Genomic DNA, 19,754 nt, shown 5'->3' with positions numbered 1-19,754 from the left:
CTATGGAAATCATTGTGGAGAGTCTTCAAAATTAATCAAGCCAAAATATTTGACTCAGTTAAACCTCTTCTGTATATATTTCAGAAAAATTACAGAATACTGCATTGATACTTGAATATCCTATTTATAGCAGTGTAATTCACAATATCTAAGCTGTGGAAACAATATTCCTATGAATACATGAATGGTTAAAAATGTGGTGCACATGCACAATGGAGTAGTCAGTCACAGAGAAGAATGAAATCATGTCATCTGCAGGAAAATGCATGGAACTAGAGATCAGCATATTAGGTGAAATAAGCCATACTCAGAAAGTTAAATATTGAATGATTACTCTTAAATGAGATAGGTAGATGATAGATAGATAGGTACATAGATAGATAGACAGAGCTGAAAGATGATGGAAAGCAGGAGATAGGTTCTTGGAGAGCAGGAAGGGAATGAGGTAGAGAGGGGAGGTGCTGAGACTGAAAATGAGAAAGATGTTATAAATGTATGTATCAGTTTCTGAAAGTGAGCCTCTCCATTGTGTATTACTAATATACTCTAATAATGGACAACTATGAAAATTATTAACATGTACATTTTATCAAGAGATTATTAATAAATTAATCTTTCTTTTTAGACACCATTCAAAATTAATTTTCTCAATGTTCAACCTTCCTGATTAATTATATAGTAGCATTTTATAAGATAGCATACTTCATCTGCTGCTATAATGACATTTTCATGAGGCAATGCTTCTTGCCATCTTGATGTATAAATTCCCACAATAGAGTGATTCTAATTGTATTCTATTAATTTGAGATTTATTACAGGAATAAAATATAGTTTTTTAAAAAGTAAATTTCCTGAGCCGTCATTTATAGTTTTGTAAATTTGGCATTACAAAGCCTGGGGTTGAGATTATTCACATAGTGATCTATGTAAATACCTTTCAGAGATGCTGCAACACTATCCTGCATCTGCAGTTATTTGTGGTCACATTTATTTGTGTGAAAGCAGACTGCTATTTTCAGCTTACTGATGTCAGGAGAATATTTATGAGTCCAAGTAAATGGTATTTCACCAACTAATTTACATCTGAATGGTTATTTACTGATGAAAATAACACACACATAAACACACACATATACCCCATACTATTTTAGGAATTTTTCTTGACTGTTTTTTCATTCTTTCTTTATTCTGTGTATCCAAGATTCCATCCCAGATATAAGTCATTGCTCTCATTGAGATTGCTCAATCTCAATATCAATAGATAAGCCAAGTTTGTAATGGAATCAATTATTCCTCTTATAGAGCATGTTTCAGTTGATTTGTGAAGTTGTGTGTGTGTGTGCGTCCATGCTTTTGTGGAGCAAGGGTAGGAAGATGGATATAATAATGTGTCATGTATTATTATCTAGTGTCCTATACATGGATCATGTCTCTTTCTATATATTTTTAACCTTTGGTTCACTAAGTCCTATACAACTATACTTAATAAAGTTACATCCATAACTTGACTGGTAAGTAAAATATAATCACCATCCTGAAATGAAATTTTAGGCCTATATATACTTTACCTAGTCTGAACAGAAATCAAAAATTCTCCTGAGAACAGCTTTTAACCTTCAACTTTCTAAAGAGGTTGTACTCATTGACTGGAAAACCAAATAAATGAGTGTTTGTCTCAATCCTTACTGATAATTAATGCAATGTTCTTCCCATGTTTTGCTCTATTGTTTTCTTTTGCTTCCCAATACTACTCTATTTAACATTTCTGACAACCTGTTATTAATTGAATACTTTTAAATATTGTATATACTTTTTGTTTCCCACTCCAAAGAATTCTGATATCATAATCAAAATAATCCATATAACAATCGATTCTCTCAATTTGGTGACTCTGTTTTATTTCTAATGCTGTCTGTGGAGACTGAGGATGTTTACTACCCAAAATCTTTCTAGAAATCCCCTAACAATCCCTTGGGCTCCTAGAAGTAAACAGACCAAAATTTACACTTATCACCCTCAACTCCAGGTATTTTTCCACTAACTGTTTCCTAAAAGAGTAAAGGTCAACACTATGCAAATAATGTACCAAAATTAAAATCTAGGAACACTTTCAGATTTGGTGTTTTCCATCAAAATTTATTTTCTCTTCTCAAAATCTATGCAATTCACCAAGAATTCTTATGAAAGTATCTTTACCTATTAAACACTTTGGTAATTAACTCTTTTCTTGACTCTATCTAAAGAAGACAATAGCAGTCTCCTTAATGATTTCCATGACTGTCTTCTCGTCTCTCCACTCCAATATCCGTACCATAGACACAGACATGTTTAGCACATCACTTGAACCATTTCATCTTTCACCCCAAATCAAGAAAAGACTCAATTTCACTTATAAAAGACTACAAAGATGAGGGAAATTAATTTGAAGTGATATGATTAAGATATTTTAGCCTCAAATTTTGAAGAAAAGATTAAGTACTATAAGGCATATAAGACATTCTTCATCACCATAGACTTACTTTAGGTAAAGGTTTGGCAGGTTTGCAGTGCAGTCCTCCAACAAACTCAAAATTAGGCAAGAATGGACGAGGAAATTCAAAATCCCAATATGTCCGAATTAGCCAAATTTCAGCTTTGCTCATAGTCTCACATAACGTAGTGGGTTTTCCTGAAGAAAATGAAATTTGGATGGAGGAAATTAGCACACGTAGTTACTGAGGGAAACAATTAGCAACAATTTCATTATAAGCCTTTACAGAGAAAAAATTAGGTCTTCTAGAATAATTATATGTTAAAATGGAGAAGGAGAGGGGGGAGAGTAGGAGAGGAAGAACAGGATGTGGAAAAATGGAGAAGGACAGGATTAAGGATAGTGAAAGAAGAGAAGTATATATCATTTAATAACACTAAAGGATCAAAAAATTAGCCTACAGCTGCAGTTACACCTACACCTACATCTACTGATAATTTTAACACTAAATTTTCCTAATTAAATGGCAGAGAATAGATTAGCTCCATCACATAAGCCACAAGTTACCTCTCAAGGGCTTTCCAGTCTCCATTCAGGAGCGTGCATTCACTTTACAGCTTTAGCTAGTCTTTGATCACTCATAACATTGAAAGATCTAACCAAACTCAATCCACCATTTTTTTCTTGAGTCAATCTCATCTCCTAAACTGATTTGCCATTACTTTTTCAGTAAGAATAAGAATTTTTTCTGTAATTCAGATCCAGTATGAGCCCCTTGCGGATATGAAATGTATACATGGACATTACCAATATTACATCCTTACTGTTACTGTTAAATAGTGTTTTTGAAAAGGACAGATCCTAGGAATTAGTTTCACAGTTTTGTGAAGAAGAAGGTGTGTTTGTAAATAATAAAAGGAACTATTTCTGTACTTAAAAGAGCATGTTCTCAAACTGAAAAAAGAAAAAATCAAACAAGAATCCTTTCTTATTTATGGTCAAGTTAGGAATTGTGATGATCATATACAGCAAGGGCAGATGGCCTTTTTATACACACATCACTTAATAATTCTTGAATATATGTGTAAATTTATATAGTCTAATACTTTAATTTGATAATTAAGAAGCATTGCCCAAGAATACTTAGCTTGAAATTACCAAAGATTGAATGAGAAATCCACCTTATACTTCCACAACAAATTGTTCATGCCATTCAGAAGACTTATTTCAAGTATGCTACTTCCTGCCTTGATTGTTAATGCCTTATGTGCATTTTATGTGCATAAACTTAAGGTGAAATTTTAAGAAAGTTCTTGAAAGTATTCATTAAAATTTCATATTTAAAGCACTGGCTCACAGTTGAAAATATGAAGTCAATAAGACCTAAAACAGTAAGTTTAACAAAAGATATACAAATAATTTCACAAGACATTTTTAAGATCATACTTAGGAATTAAGAAAAAAACCAAATTAAAATTTATCATTAATTATCTTCTTAATTATATTATTTCGATAATATAGTCATAAACAGTGCACAGCTATATATAATTATATTTTCGTGAATAATTATATAAATATATACTATAATTAATAAATTGATTATTTGAGCTTTCAATTATACTCAGTAATTGAATTTCTTATTTATATAGACTAGTTATAGAGTGGAAAATTATGTATAATTATATTTATATAGTGATATTTTATATAAAGAATATACAATTAGTATACTTGTAATTAAATTTGAGGTGACTATCAAATAGATATTATTTGAATCCAGTACTTTAGGCTACATGATTACTCTAAGGAGAAAGCTTTTAATTAAAAAATCACGGCAGTAACTTGAACTTATAGACATCTACCTTACTGTAATCAATACAGATAAGAGTAGAATTTACTACTTTACAGTTACTAATCTTGCAGAAGTAGGTCATGTTAGTGAGACTGATACAGATGACAGCTTCCTATTTCAACCTGTCTAGGTATTAAGTTCTTTCAAACATCATGTGAGAAAATTAAAATGTAAAATCTCAAATTTTAAAAAGTAAAATATGTATTCTTCATGTCACCTTTACCTTTACTTTGACCTTCCCTGAAGGTACGATACAAATAAACTTGTCCAAACATATGCGCAAAAGCAACCCATAAGAAACACGAGAGTGATAAGGCAACTATAAGTGTCTTGATACCTGGAGGACTAGTGAGCAGAATTTACTTCATAATGTTTTAGGGAATGTAATTTCTCATATTTATAATTATATTTATATTTATCATACAGTGTTTTGTTTCTTATTATTTATTGCAGTTTATACTGTAATGTCAATTTCCTGTTGAGGTAAGCTCACACCAGAATAATGACAATGGCTGATATTAATGATTTTGGCAAATTCTACAAATATTTGAGGGTAAAACTGTATTTCCTATCAAATTATTTTTGTGCTGTGAGAAAAACAGTTGGATAAACAATGACCCAAGTATTTCTCACCTTAGTTACTGGAAAAACTGAGTTCCATTAAATAAAATAGGAAATAGTCAAGGATATGTTTGGAGTCTGATAAGAAAATTGTAAATACAATTAAATATCCAAATGGCAATATAAAGTCCACAGATGAACTTATAAGTGGGTTGAATACGGGAGGCAGATCACACAGAAATACATTTGTAGTTATCTGGATGCAAATAGTAATTAAAGCCATTTCATTTTTTGAGATAATCAAAGAAATAGGTACACATGAACAATTTAAAGAATCCCCCACCAAAAAAGTGGTTCACTTATAATATAATAGGTACTTATGCTTGGGTTAAGTACTCAGTGCATTCTGAAGTGATAAATAAAATTAAATGTTTAACAGTCTTGTCAGAAGGAAAAAAAAAGATCAAATGAATTATATCATAAACATAACATGATTCTCAAAATAGTCCATGTCAGTTTATCACTGGAATAGACCAAGAAATATTTTTTATTCTTACATGTTATATAATTTTTTAACCAGTAAAAAACTGCATGTCCTAGGGAAGGAATTTCATTGTACTAGAAATATTTGCTGTCCTATTTCTGACAAAAATCTTATCTTCTACTAGATTAACCTGTATTTATGTATGGTTTTTGTTTGTTTGGTTTTAAAAACAATCTGTGAAGTTTCGAGGTATGTTACAAAAGTGTTTAGTGATTATATAAAAAGAGTACACATGACAAAATAATTCTTGTCTTCCTTTCCTAATTATGTTAATGAACAGTCATTATTATCACTTACAGTTTTACAAGAAAATAAGAGTTTGGAAAACATTTTTATTTCATTTCTTTAGGCTTTCTTTAGCTTCCTAAGCGACGTTGAAAACTAGCTCAATATAAAAAGTAGAGTCTCTTACCTAATGTTTCACTGTAAAATTGATCCCAAAATCGGAAGTCATACTACTGGAGCCAGAAGTCAGTAAAAACAAAAACATTATATTTTTCACCCTTTCCAGAAATGTCATTCTGGTTGTGAGGCCCCCCAAGGAGAACAGGCACATAGGAAGGTGGAACTGGAAGCTGCCACAGTATTTCTCTAGGCTGTAGCCCATGGAAAACCTTAGGGTGTTTATGAAAGGGACCTCAAGCACCTCAGTCACTAGCTCTCCACAAAGCACTACAGGGACTGTAACCAACACATCATACTTGGTTTCCCGGAGCTTCTTCATGAATGACTGCTTGTAGACTGTATTCGTACAAAGATTTCTCAAATCTTCAGTTACACTAAGAAAGAAATTTTGCAGTATTGCTGCTGATTGTCAGAGTGCCACTGTTGGCATGACATTCACAGCTATGTCTCTAAACTGATTTAGCATATTCTCAGACATGCTTTCTTTTTTTTCAACTGGTACAGAAATCACTTCAAAATTAAATGCAGAAGGTTTGCTGTAGTCAATGAAAACACTCTTTGAAGGAATCAAAACTGTCACCTCATGTCCCCTTTTAACGAGTTCCTCAAGAATAGTCTTTAAGTTGAGCCAGTGAACTCATTTCACAGGGCCACTCCAGTACCTTCCCACAGAATCCACAGCCAGCACAGCAGAGCTGCAGCAGCAGGATTGCAGAAGCCACTTCCCAGGCACCATGCTGGCATCTGTTCAACACATTGTTCTGCAGGGGTCCAGTGTGTTCTGAGATGATTGGCAATTTAGATACAAAATAGATCAAATATTAACTTCTAGAGTTAGGAGAGGACACATGTGTGAAGTGAACTTTGTCAACATTATTGATTAGAGCAGTTCCTATATGACTCTTGTTTAGGAGATGAGAACCACTTAAATATGTATGAAAAATGGATCTAATATCCTTATAGTACTAATTTAAATGTTAAAATAGGCAAAAATTGATATTTACCTTAATATTTTCTAAATATAATAGTAGAACTCTTTTAAGTAAATAAACTAAAGACCATGGTGGGCCCATTTAGAGAAATATCAGTTTTGTCTTATAATTGCTTATATTCTACTCTAGGTGATAGAAACATATTACAGTAAAAGGAAGAATACACTGAATTTTTTAAAAGGTAATGCAAGTACAGGTTTTCATAGACAGGAAAAAGGATAAAATAAACTCTTATTAAGATTTATTAAAGAAATTACTAGGAAATCTTACTAATGGCAGCTTTTCCCACTCCATTTAGACTCCAGGTATTAGAAAGACAAAAGTAGAGAGAAAGAAAGCAGACACAGGAAGGTGCCAGATATCAAAACAATTAATATAAGAATTTAACTGGAAGAGATGTCAGGCAAAACATGGATGTAGCCAAGAACATGAAAGGCCAAGGTAAACAGCCCCTCACACACATTTAATGAAACGCAGAGGCGATAAGGAGCAAGTCCCTAAAGCTTCTTATTTCATGTATAAAACACACATGTCCCCTTTGTTTAATCATTAACTCTAAGTTACAATTCTATAAGGTGCTGCATGTACTTATCCATCACAGATGGACAGAAGAAACACAAAGGCCAGAAAGTACGTAGATGGAGGTACCCAGGTGAGGATGAAAGACAGCCAGAGAGCCAATCAGACGTTAACAACTTCCAGGTGCCCCCATGGAGGAAGGGAGAAATCACTAGTTGTAAATTAAAGGAGCTAAGGACAAAAATCTAGGATTTTTCACTTCTGATGTCCCTTATTCTCCCACGGTAGCTGTCTATCCTCTTTATTTTCCATTTTTTCCAAATGAACCATATTTGTTTATATTAAACTTTATCTCTTTAATTCATCACTAAAGCTGAGAGTTGATAATTCTGACAGTTACTTGTTCCAGACGAGAAGCAGTACATACATCCTACCTAGCCCAACATTTGGTTCCCTGACCAGCATACTATAAAAAAAGATGTCTCGATACAGTAAGTATCCAACCTTGGAGTCTTTGGCCACAGATTAGCTGGGACCAACCTTGTAGACTGGCCCCAACTTTCAAAAGTAAATATTTCAGAGACAATATTTTTAAAAAGCAGCAATGCCTTGCTGTTTCCACTGAGCCCAAGTTCACTGCTCTGGTTTGGGACTGGAACCAAAAAGTAATGTTAGAGTGCCCCCTTGTAGACTTTAAAACTTTAGCTAAAATGAGAATATTTAAAATGCTATAAAAAGGATTTTAGAAAAAAATCTAAGAGCCTTTCTCTTCACTCCACCAACTACAACATCATTCATCTATGTGTGAGGGAGAAAGCTGACAAATTTTCCTTTGCTAATGTATATTTAATGCTTACCAGACAATGAGTACAGGCTTTAATCTGTCAGTTTCTTAGACATATTACAAATACCAGGGTAAAAATTTATAGAGTGATTTTAATTAGAACCTATCCTATCCTGCTGCTGAAAAAAAATTACCTGGGTGATTAGATAGATATCACAAAGAGTCTCAGAGATCTCTTTGCCCTAGAGCCTGAAGGTGGTGTTTCTTCTGTGATATTACTTATCTCTATTTATCACTGGAGGTGGTAGATCTTCTCTACAGGGTGGGATTTTTTCCAGTATAGCTTGTCCCTTTTACCACTGTTCACTCAAAAATAATTTGGCTATTACAAGAGCCTGGGCTGAAGTTTGCCTTAGAGATATCCCCAAACAAAAACCAAAAAAACCAGAAAACAAGAGCCTAGCTAGATCCTTCCTAAGAACTCCACCTTGACTACACAGAGCCTCATGGGGAACCCACCAGGCAGCACTCATTGACCATCCTTCCCTGTAACTCCATGGCAGCTCATCTGGGGTGTGGCCATGCTGTGCCATGTGGCCCATTCACCCCACCCCTACTTCCCCCCAAAAGCTTATACTCACTATAAAAATCCACCTTTAAAAGCTTAACACCTTTACAAAAGAATGGCCCTTCTAGGAACCTCTTTACATTTGAGACATACAGCAACCATCATTACTAGGGACACTGAGAGGGCCAACAGGTCCCTGGTCCAATTCCAGGAGAGAGAGTTAAACATGCAGAGAGAGCTGACCTCAAGTCCATACACTGGTATAAAGTGCAGATAAATACCAAAGATGGAAAGAGGTCAGGGAAGAAGGTCAAGGATGCACTCCAACTTCTTGGTGAAAAGGGAGACATGCTATCTATGTTTTACAAGGCAGAAGAAGGATGTCTAGGTAGAAACCTGTGCCAGGGCAGGTTGGGACCCAGGTAGGCTTTGTTCTCCACTATTAGTGTTAAAACCAAGGGAGACTATAGTAGGAGACACTCAAATGTAGAGAGACCCTCACACTCAGTCTTTCTCTCCCTTTAGTTCAGCACATTCACTCCCTTATATGTCTTCTAAAGCACTGGAGAAAGGTAGATTCCCAAGGTTTAAGAGAAAAGGTCCATATCTTGGCCAGGGTACCCTCTGGTGAACCAAAAATGTGGCCAAGTGGCTATAAATTACAATACCATACATCAATTGGACCCATTTTTGCAAAAAAGAAAAAAGCAAGGTAAAGTGGCTTATATTCAGTTATTCTTTAGTCTCAAAAGTCATTCTAAGTGGATGTCTCACTGTTTCATTGACTCTCCTTAGTTAGAAGCCTTAGACCCAATACCTTCCCTTGTCACAATGAGAAGGGACCCAACCGTAGGACCCTAGCGGGAAGAAAAAATGATCAAGAAAGGTCAAGAGAGGCCCCCTTCAAGTTTCTCTTCTTTAAAAAGAACAGGCATAATGAGAAAAAGAAGAGTAACAACAGCTCCAGATACATCTGAGTGCACTCTGCTTGTTAAACAATTGTCTTACATATGTTTGTTCATGTGTATAATCAATGTGTGTTAATAGCCATTTAAAGAAATTACAGATACTTCATATAAGAAAAAAATTTTTGAGTTCACCAATTTCTTTTCCTATTCTCTTGATTCTTTTTCAGATTTCCATGAAAAAATAATTTAAAGTTTTCAGAGTAGCTGAAATTATTTAAAGCACCTGCAGATGAGGACTGATAGTCTCCAGGCTTAAATAGGACTTAAAAATAAAACCCTTAAAGTTTGACAGCATATGAGTTATACATGATTGCCTTCCTGTACATGTTTTTGTGTGTTAATTTTCAGGTGTATGTTCTATTTTAGTTGGTAAATAGACACTCATCATTTAGCCCAAATATTTTTGTTCACGGGATTAACAGTGAGATAACAAGATAAAAATAAAAATATCTTTAAGTTCATAACATATTTCCATGCAGCTTATTAGCTAATTAAAATATCAAAAGATTGATTTTATATATACAATGTGTATTGTTTGTCTACAATAATTTAAGAGTTTTTGCTGGTTTAAAAATGATATATATAGCTTGAAATATTTGAAATGAGGATTTGCTTCACATGAGACATTGAAAACAATTGCTAAGATATATTTAAGTAGGCTACAATTCAAAGGTTAAACTTTCTATGTGTAAAACTGTAAGCTTTTCTTAACATGTTAAAATCCAGGTATTTGTGAAAAGAGTTGCATGGTAAGCCAATATGAGACCACCACCCAGATGATACTTTTTAAAAGCTTATGTGATGTATATGTTATATATGTGTTACGATACTTGGAGATGCTCAAAATCTGTGCAGTCCAGATAATCACACACAAGAAATTAAAGGCTAAACATTAATAACTTGTAAGAGACATCTATAAACTGGTACATTCTTCTTCAATGGTACCCTATTAAATATTACATAAAATATTTTATGTCATTTAATGTCTTGTAATTAGATAAAAATAACTAACAAGCTACTCTATTCTAAGATGGACATTTAAATGTGTTTCAGAGATAATAATGTCATCATGATTGTCATGCTAAAATGCCATGTGGCCCTTGATTTCAAGTTTTCTCTGTTAACATTTTCCAGGGATTCAACTTCTAAGACAACCATGATTGATTAAAAAAAAAAGAAAAGAAAACCAAAAACGTATCTTTCGCTATATTTTATAGTGCTTAGTGCTTGATATCCAGAACAGATTGTAATAGTTAAACTCACTGCTCCCATCTCAAAACTGGTGTAACGGACCTTCTAGGTGATCAACAACTAAGGTTAGGAAGTTAACTGAGCTTAAAAAATAGCTAATATTTTGGCCCTGGGCCTCCTAGGTCAACAAGGACCCAATACACAAGGAAACCTCTATCAAAGATCCTATGACTTTGATGAGTCACATAACCTCCAGACTCCAAGGGACAGGAGTCAATTTAAATAAAATGTGCCAAAATACCAGTCACCAGAAATAACATGTTCCATGTTATCACAGAAAGCCACATGGCCAAACAAGGCTGTGAACCTTCCTGGTGGCTGACACTGAAAGAGAGGCTCAGAAGCTCTATACATGGTTCCAAAAGTAATGCCTAAAGAGATAAACTGCAAGGGATTAATTTTAATTAACACAGGTTTCGCTTTTCCTTGGTCTTATATGCCCAATGGAAAAGTATACCCAAGAGATAGATAAAAATACTACCAAAACAATACAGTTTAAACATAGAAAGGGGCTCCAATCACTGCTGGAATATTCCAGCTACACCTGTAGATGGGCCTAAGAGTCAGCTGGTTGAAATTGCTATTCCAATCCCTTAAGAATAGTATCTGAAATGGCTCCTCCTTCTATCCACATTTCCATTCTATTTCTCATGGTTTGGCCATATATATGTGCTTTAACTTCTTGGTAAAGTTTGTTTATTCTCACCTAGAGGATGCCAAACCCCAAGTGATCATACAGATAAAACCGATGGTAAAGGTGCCAGAATCCTTTTTCTGCAGAGGCCCATCTGACAACCCTGCCTGCTAAAAACATCCATCTACTGCTCCTTAGCACTGACCTTACTCAGCTTGAAGAACCCAGATTGGTCATCACCCATTATGCAATAGCAGTGGGATGGATGTCTCAGAGGGGGGAATGTAGAGACAGGAACCATAGTTTGGCATGAATAATACTCAAAATAAGATAACTTCACAGTTGACATGACATATGACTCTCTAAGGTCCACAGTGAAATTATTAACTCCATTTTAAAGAGGAACCACTGTAACTTGCCTGAGATCAGACAGTAAGAAAGTGAACCTATACCCAGAACCTCACCTACTTTCAAAGACCCTTCATATTTTTAATCTTCCTATTTAAAGTACATGCCCTGTAATCTCATTCACCACCTACCGCATAACATACCACATACTAATGTGTCTTATACACATATAGGGAATGATAATTGTTATAGAATGCACTCACACATCTTGAGAAACAATCATGAGAACGTACATTTAAATTAAATGTGTTTTGAAGCATATAAATTTTGAAATCACCCCAAAACCAAAAGTTGCACCATACAGAATATGAAAACACACAATTTGATTTATGAACATGCTTTCAAAAGATTATATGCAAATTTCAACCATCATATATATAATATATACAATATTTTCTCTACAAAATTCTTTTAAGAATTTCAAATGTAAGTGATGGAAAAATGATTGAATAATATTTCAATATAAAAAGAAAGAACTCATTGTACAACTTTTGCTTGTGACTGCTAGGATGAACATTAGATTACAAGCAGGATGTTCCTGCACCAGCAGCATGCTACACATTAGTGCATATGTTACTTTCTAAGCCTGAAATTATTTTCTTCCAAGAATATTCTTGGATTTTATTGTCAGTCCCCTCAGGTCTTTGTTCAAATATTACCATATGACTTAAGACCTTATTATTCACTCTATTTACATGTACAACTCTAATACCACAACTGTTTGTCTTATTTCACAGCATACCTGACAGTCTAGCATTCTATATTTATTTTATGTAAAGCATTTCTCCTATTTTAATGTAAATTTCATGACAGAAGTAGAGATGTTTTTTAAAATTGTTGTGCTCATTGTTGTTTTTCTGTTTCATAGAAAAGTACCAGCCACTGGAATGGTGTCCAAAACATGTTTCCACACCAAGAAAACAAGAATGAATGAGAGAAAGCAGAACTGGAAGGCCGTAGAAGGAAGCCAAAAGGTAGCCAAAGGAGACTATTTGGCACATTAGTTATCTAACAAATTAACATAGCGAGTATCAACATATAATCCCTGCTGCTAATTCATACCCTTAGGTACTACTGTCAGATCTGTATGAAAAGTCATTTGAAAGAGAGTAAGTTAAAAAAAAAAATTAAGGAAGGAAGGCTCATGCCCATCAGAAAGAGAAGCAGCATAAGCAATCAACCAGAGCTGGCCTTGATAGTATGCATCATTTTATTTTTATTCTCATAAGGCATGTTTGAGATCAGGACACTTGAGGATTTCCAAATGATTCAGGAGAAGTATGTCCCAGGAATGCTTGCCCCACAGCCCACAAAGAGCCTAAGTGTAGATGGTCAAAGGCAAGGCAGCCTGTAAACTCCGGGGTCCTAGTGTTCAAAGTCATGATTTATGAGTTGTTTACAGACAAGGATGAAGAACAAAGGAAAGAAATGTAAATTATGTATCACTTCAAAATATTTTCCAAAGTATTTTTGGCAGAGTTATAAATTGTCCCAGGGTAGGTATTTATATTTTTATCTTTATTTACAAATTGAAAAGGTATTATACAAATAGGCATATGATTATTTGAGTTAAGAGAAAAATAGCATACCAAATTAATACTGTTTTAATACTTCTAGGAATTTATCCAAGGGCAATAATCAAGTAATTGAACAGAGTTATTTAAGTACATTTACTTTGGCATTGCATTTGCAGTGTGAAGGAACACTTCACTTGTATGAATAATACTAATGAAGATATTTTAGGGGCTTACCAAGAGCTTTACTGTAGTGGGAGTCCCATTCTTTCCAGTACGATTGAAATATATCATCTTGCAGAAAATAAGATACAGTATTTTTCACACTTTCCTCAAAAGTCATCAGGTTGGTGAGCTCTGACATGGTTGCAGGTACATAGGAAACTGGTGCTGGGATTTTCTCACAGTGTTTCTCCACTGTGGAAGCTCGAGAGTACCTCAATGTGTATGTAAATAGAATTCTAATTTCAGAGTGATCAGTTCACTACAAGGTGCTATTGGGTCTGCTACCACCACATCAAAACCACCTTTCTGAAGTCTTGGCATCAATGTGGAGTTGTTTATTACACCATCACAGAGTTGTACATTGAATTGAAAAACAACATCTAGGAGTATCCCTAGTTTTTTGTAGAAAGTCCATAGTGTGAGAGGAGTTGGTTTATGGTCCATTCACACCATTATTACTTTTTGGATTAATGAATCTATTTAGCTCTTGTTGGTGGAAATATGTATCTCTTCAAAATCCACCAAAAGATTAGGACTGGAACTGATAAATAGAGATGCTGAGGATGCCAGTACAGTCACATTGTGATTTCTTTGAATGACCTCTTCTAGAATGATCTTAATATTTAACCAGTGGCTACCATCTGTAGGCCAAATTAACACTGGTGCACTTAACACAATTTTAGTCAGAGTCAAATTAAAAACCAGGAGCTGGACAAACTTCTTGAGCATGGTGATATCCAATCCACTATTGAAGACATCCTACTGTGGATCTTTCGGGATGAAAAGAAATCTTTGATGTAGATTTAAGTGGATTTTTTTTCAAATAAAATGATATGTAAAGTGATGGCTATACTTATTCATAGTCAGTTGATCTATAGTTTAAAAGGAAAATTATGCAATTCAAATTCTTATATGCGTAACACGATTACTCCAAAATAAAAGTGAGGGCCAGAGATTTAGCTCAGTGGTTTCGCCACCTACTGCACAAGCGCAAGGACCTGAGAGTTCGATCCCTGGTACCAAAATAAAAGTGAAATCTACTCCCATTTTAAAGAAGAAAAGGAGAGTTGATAAGCCTAGTATCTCTACACTCTGATAATAACTATGATATATAAAATGTTCTTTCAATATAATATATCCCAAAATTTGGTTGAAAAGTAGTAATTCTTTACTACAAAAGGCACTTTATCAAAAACTTAGTAGTACTCATTTTAAGTCATTTTTGTATGCATTATCATACACAATCCTTTTCCCAATCCTGTGGGACCAAAATTATGCCCTGCATTTCCTGGAAATCAAAACCAAAGTTGAGCTGCATTCCCAAATTTTACGACAAAATATCACAGTTGAGAATATAGTCACAACACTTGAATCATTACTAGACCAACATTATTATTACTTCCTCATAGCTCTTATTTTGGAGTAAAAATGAAAATAACAATCTTCACTTAGAGAAAGTTTGTCCAAACATCTCATAATGCTTTAAATTGACTGACACATTCCCATACATTTTATAGGAGACAGCTTTCTGCTCTAAAAGGAGCTATTATTGTCTCTCATCCTCTTACTAGGGATTTTTCACTTTGTTCCATTTGACAACTTCATATACAAATAAAAACTTAGGGTCTGGCACGATAAGGGAACACAAGCCTTTTTACTTCATCATTGTCATAAATTAAAGTAGGTAGATCCTGAAGTTCAGTATCTGCAAACTGAAAACTACCCTTTAAATGATATGTGACCCTAGAGAATTACTTCAACTTTCTCAGTCTTACTTTTTACAAATGTTAAGGAGATAATGGCAGGAATTTGTTATATTACCTTCTAAACTGGCAACAATATTTGTAGAACTACTTTGCAAACTTGCTTGGTTCAGAACAGGGGTGTAGTAATATTAGCAGTTTAATAAGTTTGCTTAAAAATAAGCAGTTTAGCAAACATTATTGTTAAATCAGTGGCCTAGTTATTGGTTATATATCCATTACAGCTCATACTGAATAATAGTATGAACAAAAGCAAGTATATAATCATGCTATTTAAAAATCTTTAGTTCTTGCCATTAAGAGAAATAAGAAAATTACTTTATTTGTGATTAAAATGATATAAAACAGAAATTAATAGTGGAAATTAAGTGGTAAACTTCCTTTGTACACTCTTTTACTCTTTATATTTCAAGTTGTTTCAGTAACAAAAATACAAAGAAGTCAGAGAAAAGGTAAAGGAAGAGAGAAAAGTAATGCTTTCAGAATTATTATGTTTTTGTTTTCTGCAGAGTCAGTGTAAATTTGGAAATACTTGCTGTACCTTTAGATTTAGTTAGATTTAGAAATAAATAGCTAGAGAACAGTGTGGATATGTTAATACTAATGGCCATTTAAACGGGCCTAGCTAAGTTGATTTTAAATAATTCCAAAAAGGTATATATTGCTGTCATGACCTTCCAATGAAGTGTAGAGAAAGTATAATATCACATAAGGGAGAAAGAAAAGTGATTTTCTGTGATGATTAAATTTTCCAATCATTGAGATTTAAGCAAATAAAATATAAATTAAATATTACTCATTATTCATTAATTACTCATTACTCATTAATTGCTCATTAATTTTAAGGCCATGATAGCCTTAAAAGATTAAAATGCATATCCCAGAACAACAAATGCAATGTAGAAATTTTTAAATTACATGAGATTGAAACAAAATGAAGATTATAAAGAGTCAGTTTGTTAATCTTTGGTGGTCCTTGGAGGCCAATAAAATTAATTTTACTGAAATGAAAAATACTAGGTAGTGTAATCAGTTAATAGTGGACATATATGTTTTCTTTCCTTTGAAATTATATTTGAATATTATGGTACTTAATCTTATTTTTGTTACTGTGTGTATCTGTTATCTTATTGTCTCATTTCCTGTTTTCTCAAAATACTTAAAAATTGCAAATTCAAAAGTTAAAAAATTTTAAAGATAAATTATGTTTAGGTGCTAACTTACAGGGTTAAATTTCCATTCATGGAAAAAGTAATAACTTGTATGAAATATGTCAGGTGGGGTGATTTTGCTGTAGTCAGCAAGTTAAAAACAGGCAAGAAACAGGATAATCATTTCAAAGCTAAAAGGAAAAATAAATATCCAAAAAAGTTTAACAAAAAATACTGGATAGTTGATAAATTTTCATCTGAAATTTAAATTGGGGAGAATAAAATATCTAGACTAAAAGATTACAGACGATTTGGTGTGAGGAAGATTTTAGTTTGAATAATATTTCTTCAAAATCCTGGCTATAAGATTTTATTATAACACATTTGATATTTTGAAGCCTCAATATTCTTTCCTGTTATGATAAGATTTTCTTCTAATACAACAAATTCATTGCAAAGAGGAGAGAAAATACATGTAAAGCACTTATCACAGTATCTAGTGAATTGTAACAATTCAATATATTAACATTAGTATATCTATGAGTTTGGGCAAGTACTCATAACTTAAAACAAAATAAGGAATTTGATACTATAATATTCAATTCCTAACAATTAGCAGAGATTAAGGAACTTCCTATTTTGTTACTATGTAATCTCATGATATATTATTTTTCTCCACAGTTAGCTCATTTCCAGGTACATGCTCTTACATCATCCCACTTGGGTAATGCAGTAACCTAGTCTCAAGGCCATGTACTGCCTGTGGATCCATCCTGGTATAGTATATAAAATGTAAATCTAGTCATCATACATCCCTTTAAACATTTCTCAGTTATTTATTAGACAAAAACCAAAGACCTTAAAATTATAGAGACTGAAAACATTCATTGAAGTAGTTCATTCATTCTTGCAATCTTGACATCCTTTGCTTTTTTTTCTCATTTCTCTCCACTTCATATTTTTCAGCTTCAGAAATAATACGTCATCAGTAATATCCCTCACACCTTATTGTCTTTCAAGGCTCCAATTCTGGGCATGGTTTCCTTCTCATACTTGCTTAGCAGGAAAATTAATATGCACTATGCAACAATTTCCTTATGCATTGCTTCACATCTGAAGGTTTTCAAATCATAACCCTCTCCTTGTCAGGCATACTGTTTGATTTTGTACACTTATTAATTGGATAATTTACACTGTAAATGGTCCTTTACATTTCTGATTTCTCTGCTTGACTATGAAAACTGTGAAACCTAGGATTTTAAATGAGTCTCTGTGGTAATCTCACTAACAGAATGTCCAGTAGAAAATCTATTATCAAAGAGTAAATAATAAAATTTAGAAATATCAGAAATACCAAAAGCCTATTTGATTTTTAGACAGATTTTTAGATTCACTTACATGATCAACATAGACCTTTTGATACTAATAGTCATTGATTATTATTTTCCATCATATAAACACTACACTTCATTGATGATCAGACAAAATTAATATAGACTATTTTGAGCAATGGTTGTGTTTTATCATAAATTCACACCTTAGAAAAAAGATGAGAAAGCCTTGATTTAATTTTTATTTTTTATCATTAAACTTTATTGATCAAAGATTATATGTATATGTATTCTTAGACATGAACATAAGTCATTAAAAGGTTTGTAGAAAGTTCAGTTTCTTCTAGATGTCTTCAATCAGCGCTGCAATTTCCAGGCAATTTCTATCGTCAACATAATATGTAAATGAGGTTCTATCTGATTTTCAAACTAATATATTTGTCACCATATTTTATCCAAAGAATTACTTAGTTGGTATTTTTCAGTCCATAACATTAGAATACAGCTCACTATATTATTTCAGTGTGCTTTTTATCACTTAGTTATCAAATTATAGTAATAGAGAACACAGCAGTATAATGAATTTTAAAACAGACACATGGTAGTGGAGGAAACATGATTTAAAGCTCTATTATTCATATTCATATAATAAAACAAAATTGCTACATACCCAATGCTTTACTATAGTAGGAATCCCATGGTTTCCAAAGAGTTTCAAACATGTAGTCCTGTAGGTGGTAGGAGATGAAATTTCTTACTCTGTCCGCAAATGTCATCTGGTCAGTAAGTTCTGATAAAATAGCAGGAACATAGGAAGGAGGGTATGGTACTTTCCCACAGTGCTTTTCCACATTTGAGGCTGGAGAAAACCTCAAGGAATAGATGAATGGTATTCCCAGCTTTAAAGCTACTATATCACCACAAGGGAATACTGGATCTGATACCAGGACTTCAAACTTGCCTTTCTTCAGCTTTTCCATCAGCATTTCATTTTTAAGAACACCATCACAGATCTCTCTAGACACCATGTGGAAGTCCTTTATGACTTTAGCCATCTCCTGATAGAATCTCCAGATGGTTGAAGGAGATGGCCTATTTTCCAGCCATGTCAAAACAAAATCCTTGATCACTCTTTCTACTCTTTCTTTTCCAAAGGACACTTTATATATTTCAAATGTCAGAGACGGGTAAGAAGATGGTGTGATGAAAAGTGCACCAGAGGCAACCAGGACAGTCACATTATGCTCTTTTTTAATGAGCTCATCTATAATGATCTTAACATTGAGCCAGTGACTACCTTCCATTGGCCAAATCAGGATGTTCCCACCAAGAGTGGTTCCTAGGAGGCTTATCTGAAGAGACAACAGCAGAATGTTGCTTAACATGACGTGTCTTGGATGCAGAAGATTTGAGGAGATATGGAACAAATGAGTGACTCTGTCTTTCAAGCAAAAAGACAAAAGAAAATGATGAAAATTAATCTCATTGTTGATCCAAACATTTGATATCCTAATGAGCCTCCTCTCTATCAAATGAAGTTAGGCATGGTAGCTCCATAGTTGATGACAATTACAGATTTAAGATTAATGTCTTTCATGTTGTTGCAGTAGCTTGTGTTGTGATTCCCATTCTCTAAGTTTTCTTTTGACCTTGATCCTCCAGCCTATTGTTGTATCACAGGCTTGAAAATTTTTTCCCATTACATTTATTAAAGCCTTTTTATATTAATTTTATACTTAGTGCTGAATACTAGAACTTCAAATTGGAACAGAATTCATTCAGACATTTAGGGATCCTAAAGTTAATGCTGTGAGTTT

General features: G+C 33.6%; 1 protein-coding gene and 1 pseudogene across 1 annotated transcript in view; both read right to left on the bottom strand.

Annotated features, from left to right (window-relative positions):
- LOC101713955 (UDP-glucuronosyltransferase 2A1) overlaps window positions 1-19,361 on the bottom strand; it is a 42,368-nt gene extending 23,007 nt beyond the window's left edge. The window contains exons 1-2 of the mRNA XM_004871721.3: window positions 18,608-19,361; window positions 2,520-2,668 (exon numbers count right to left, since the gene is read on the bottom strand). Of these exons, the coding sequence (XP_004871778.1) occupies window positions 2,520-2,668; window positions 18,608-19,322 (864 nt within the window). The 5' untranslated portion in view covers window positions 19,323-19,361. The remainder of the gene's footprint in view (window positions 1-2,519; window positions 2,669-18,607) is intronic.
- On the bottom strand, window positions 5,811-6,565 carry LOC147830284 (UDP-glucuronosyltransferase 2A3 pseudogene; annotated as a pseudogene).
- Window positions 19,362-19,754: the final 393 nt, after the last annotated feature.

The sequence above is a fragment of the Heterocephalus glaber genome, unplaced genomic scaffold (assembly GCF_053883595.1).
Source record: "Heterocephalus glaber isolate CG9 unplaced genomic scaffold, H.glaber_assembly_v1.0 deba00000281, whole genome shotgun sequence".
NCBI classification, from domain to species: domain Eukaryota; kingdom Metazoa; phylum Chordata; class Mammalia; order Rodentia; family Bathyergidae; genus Heterocephalus; species Heterocephalus glaber.
Note: the sequence above shows the minus strand (reverse complement) of the source record. Positions and strands in the feature narration are given on the sequence as shown.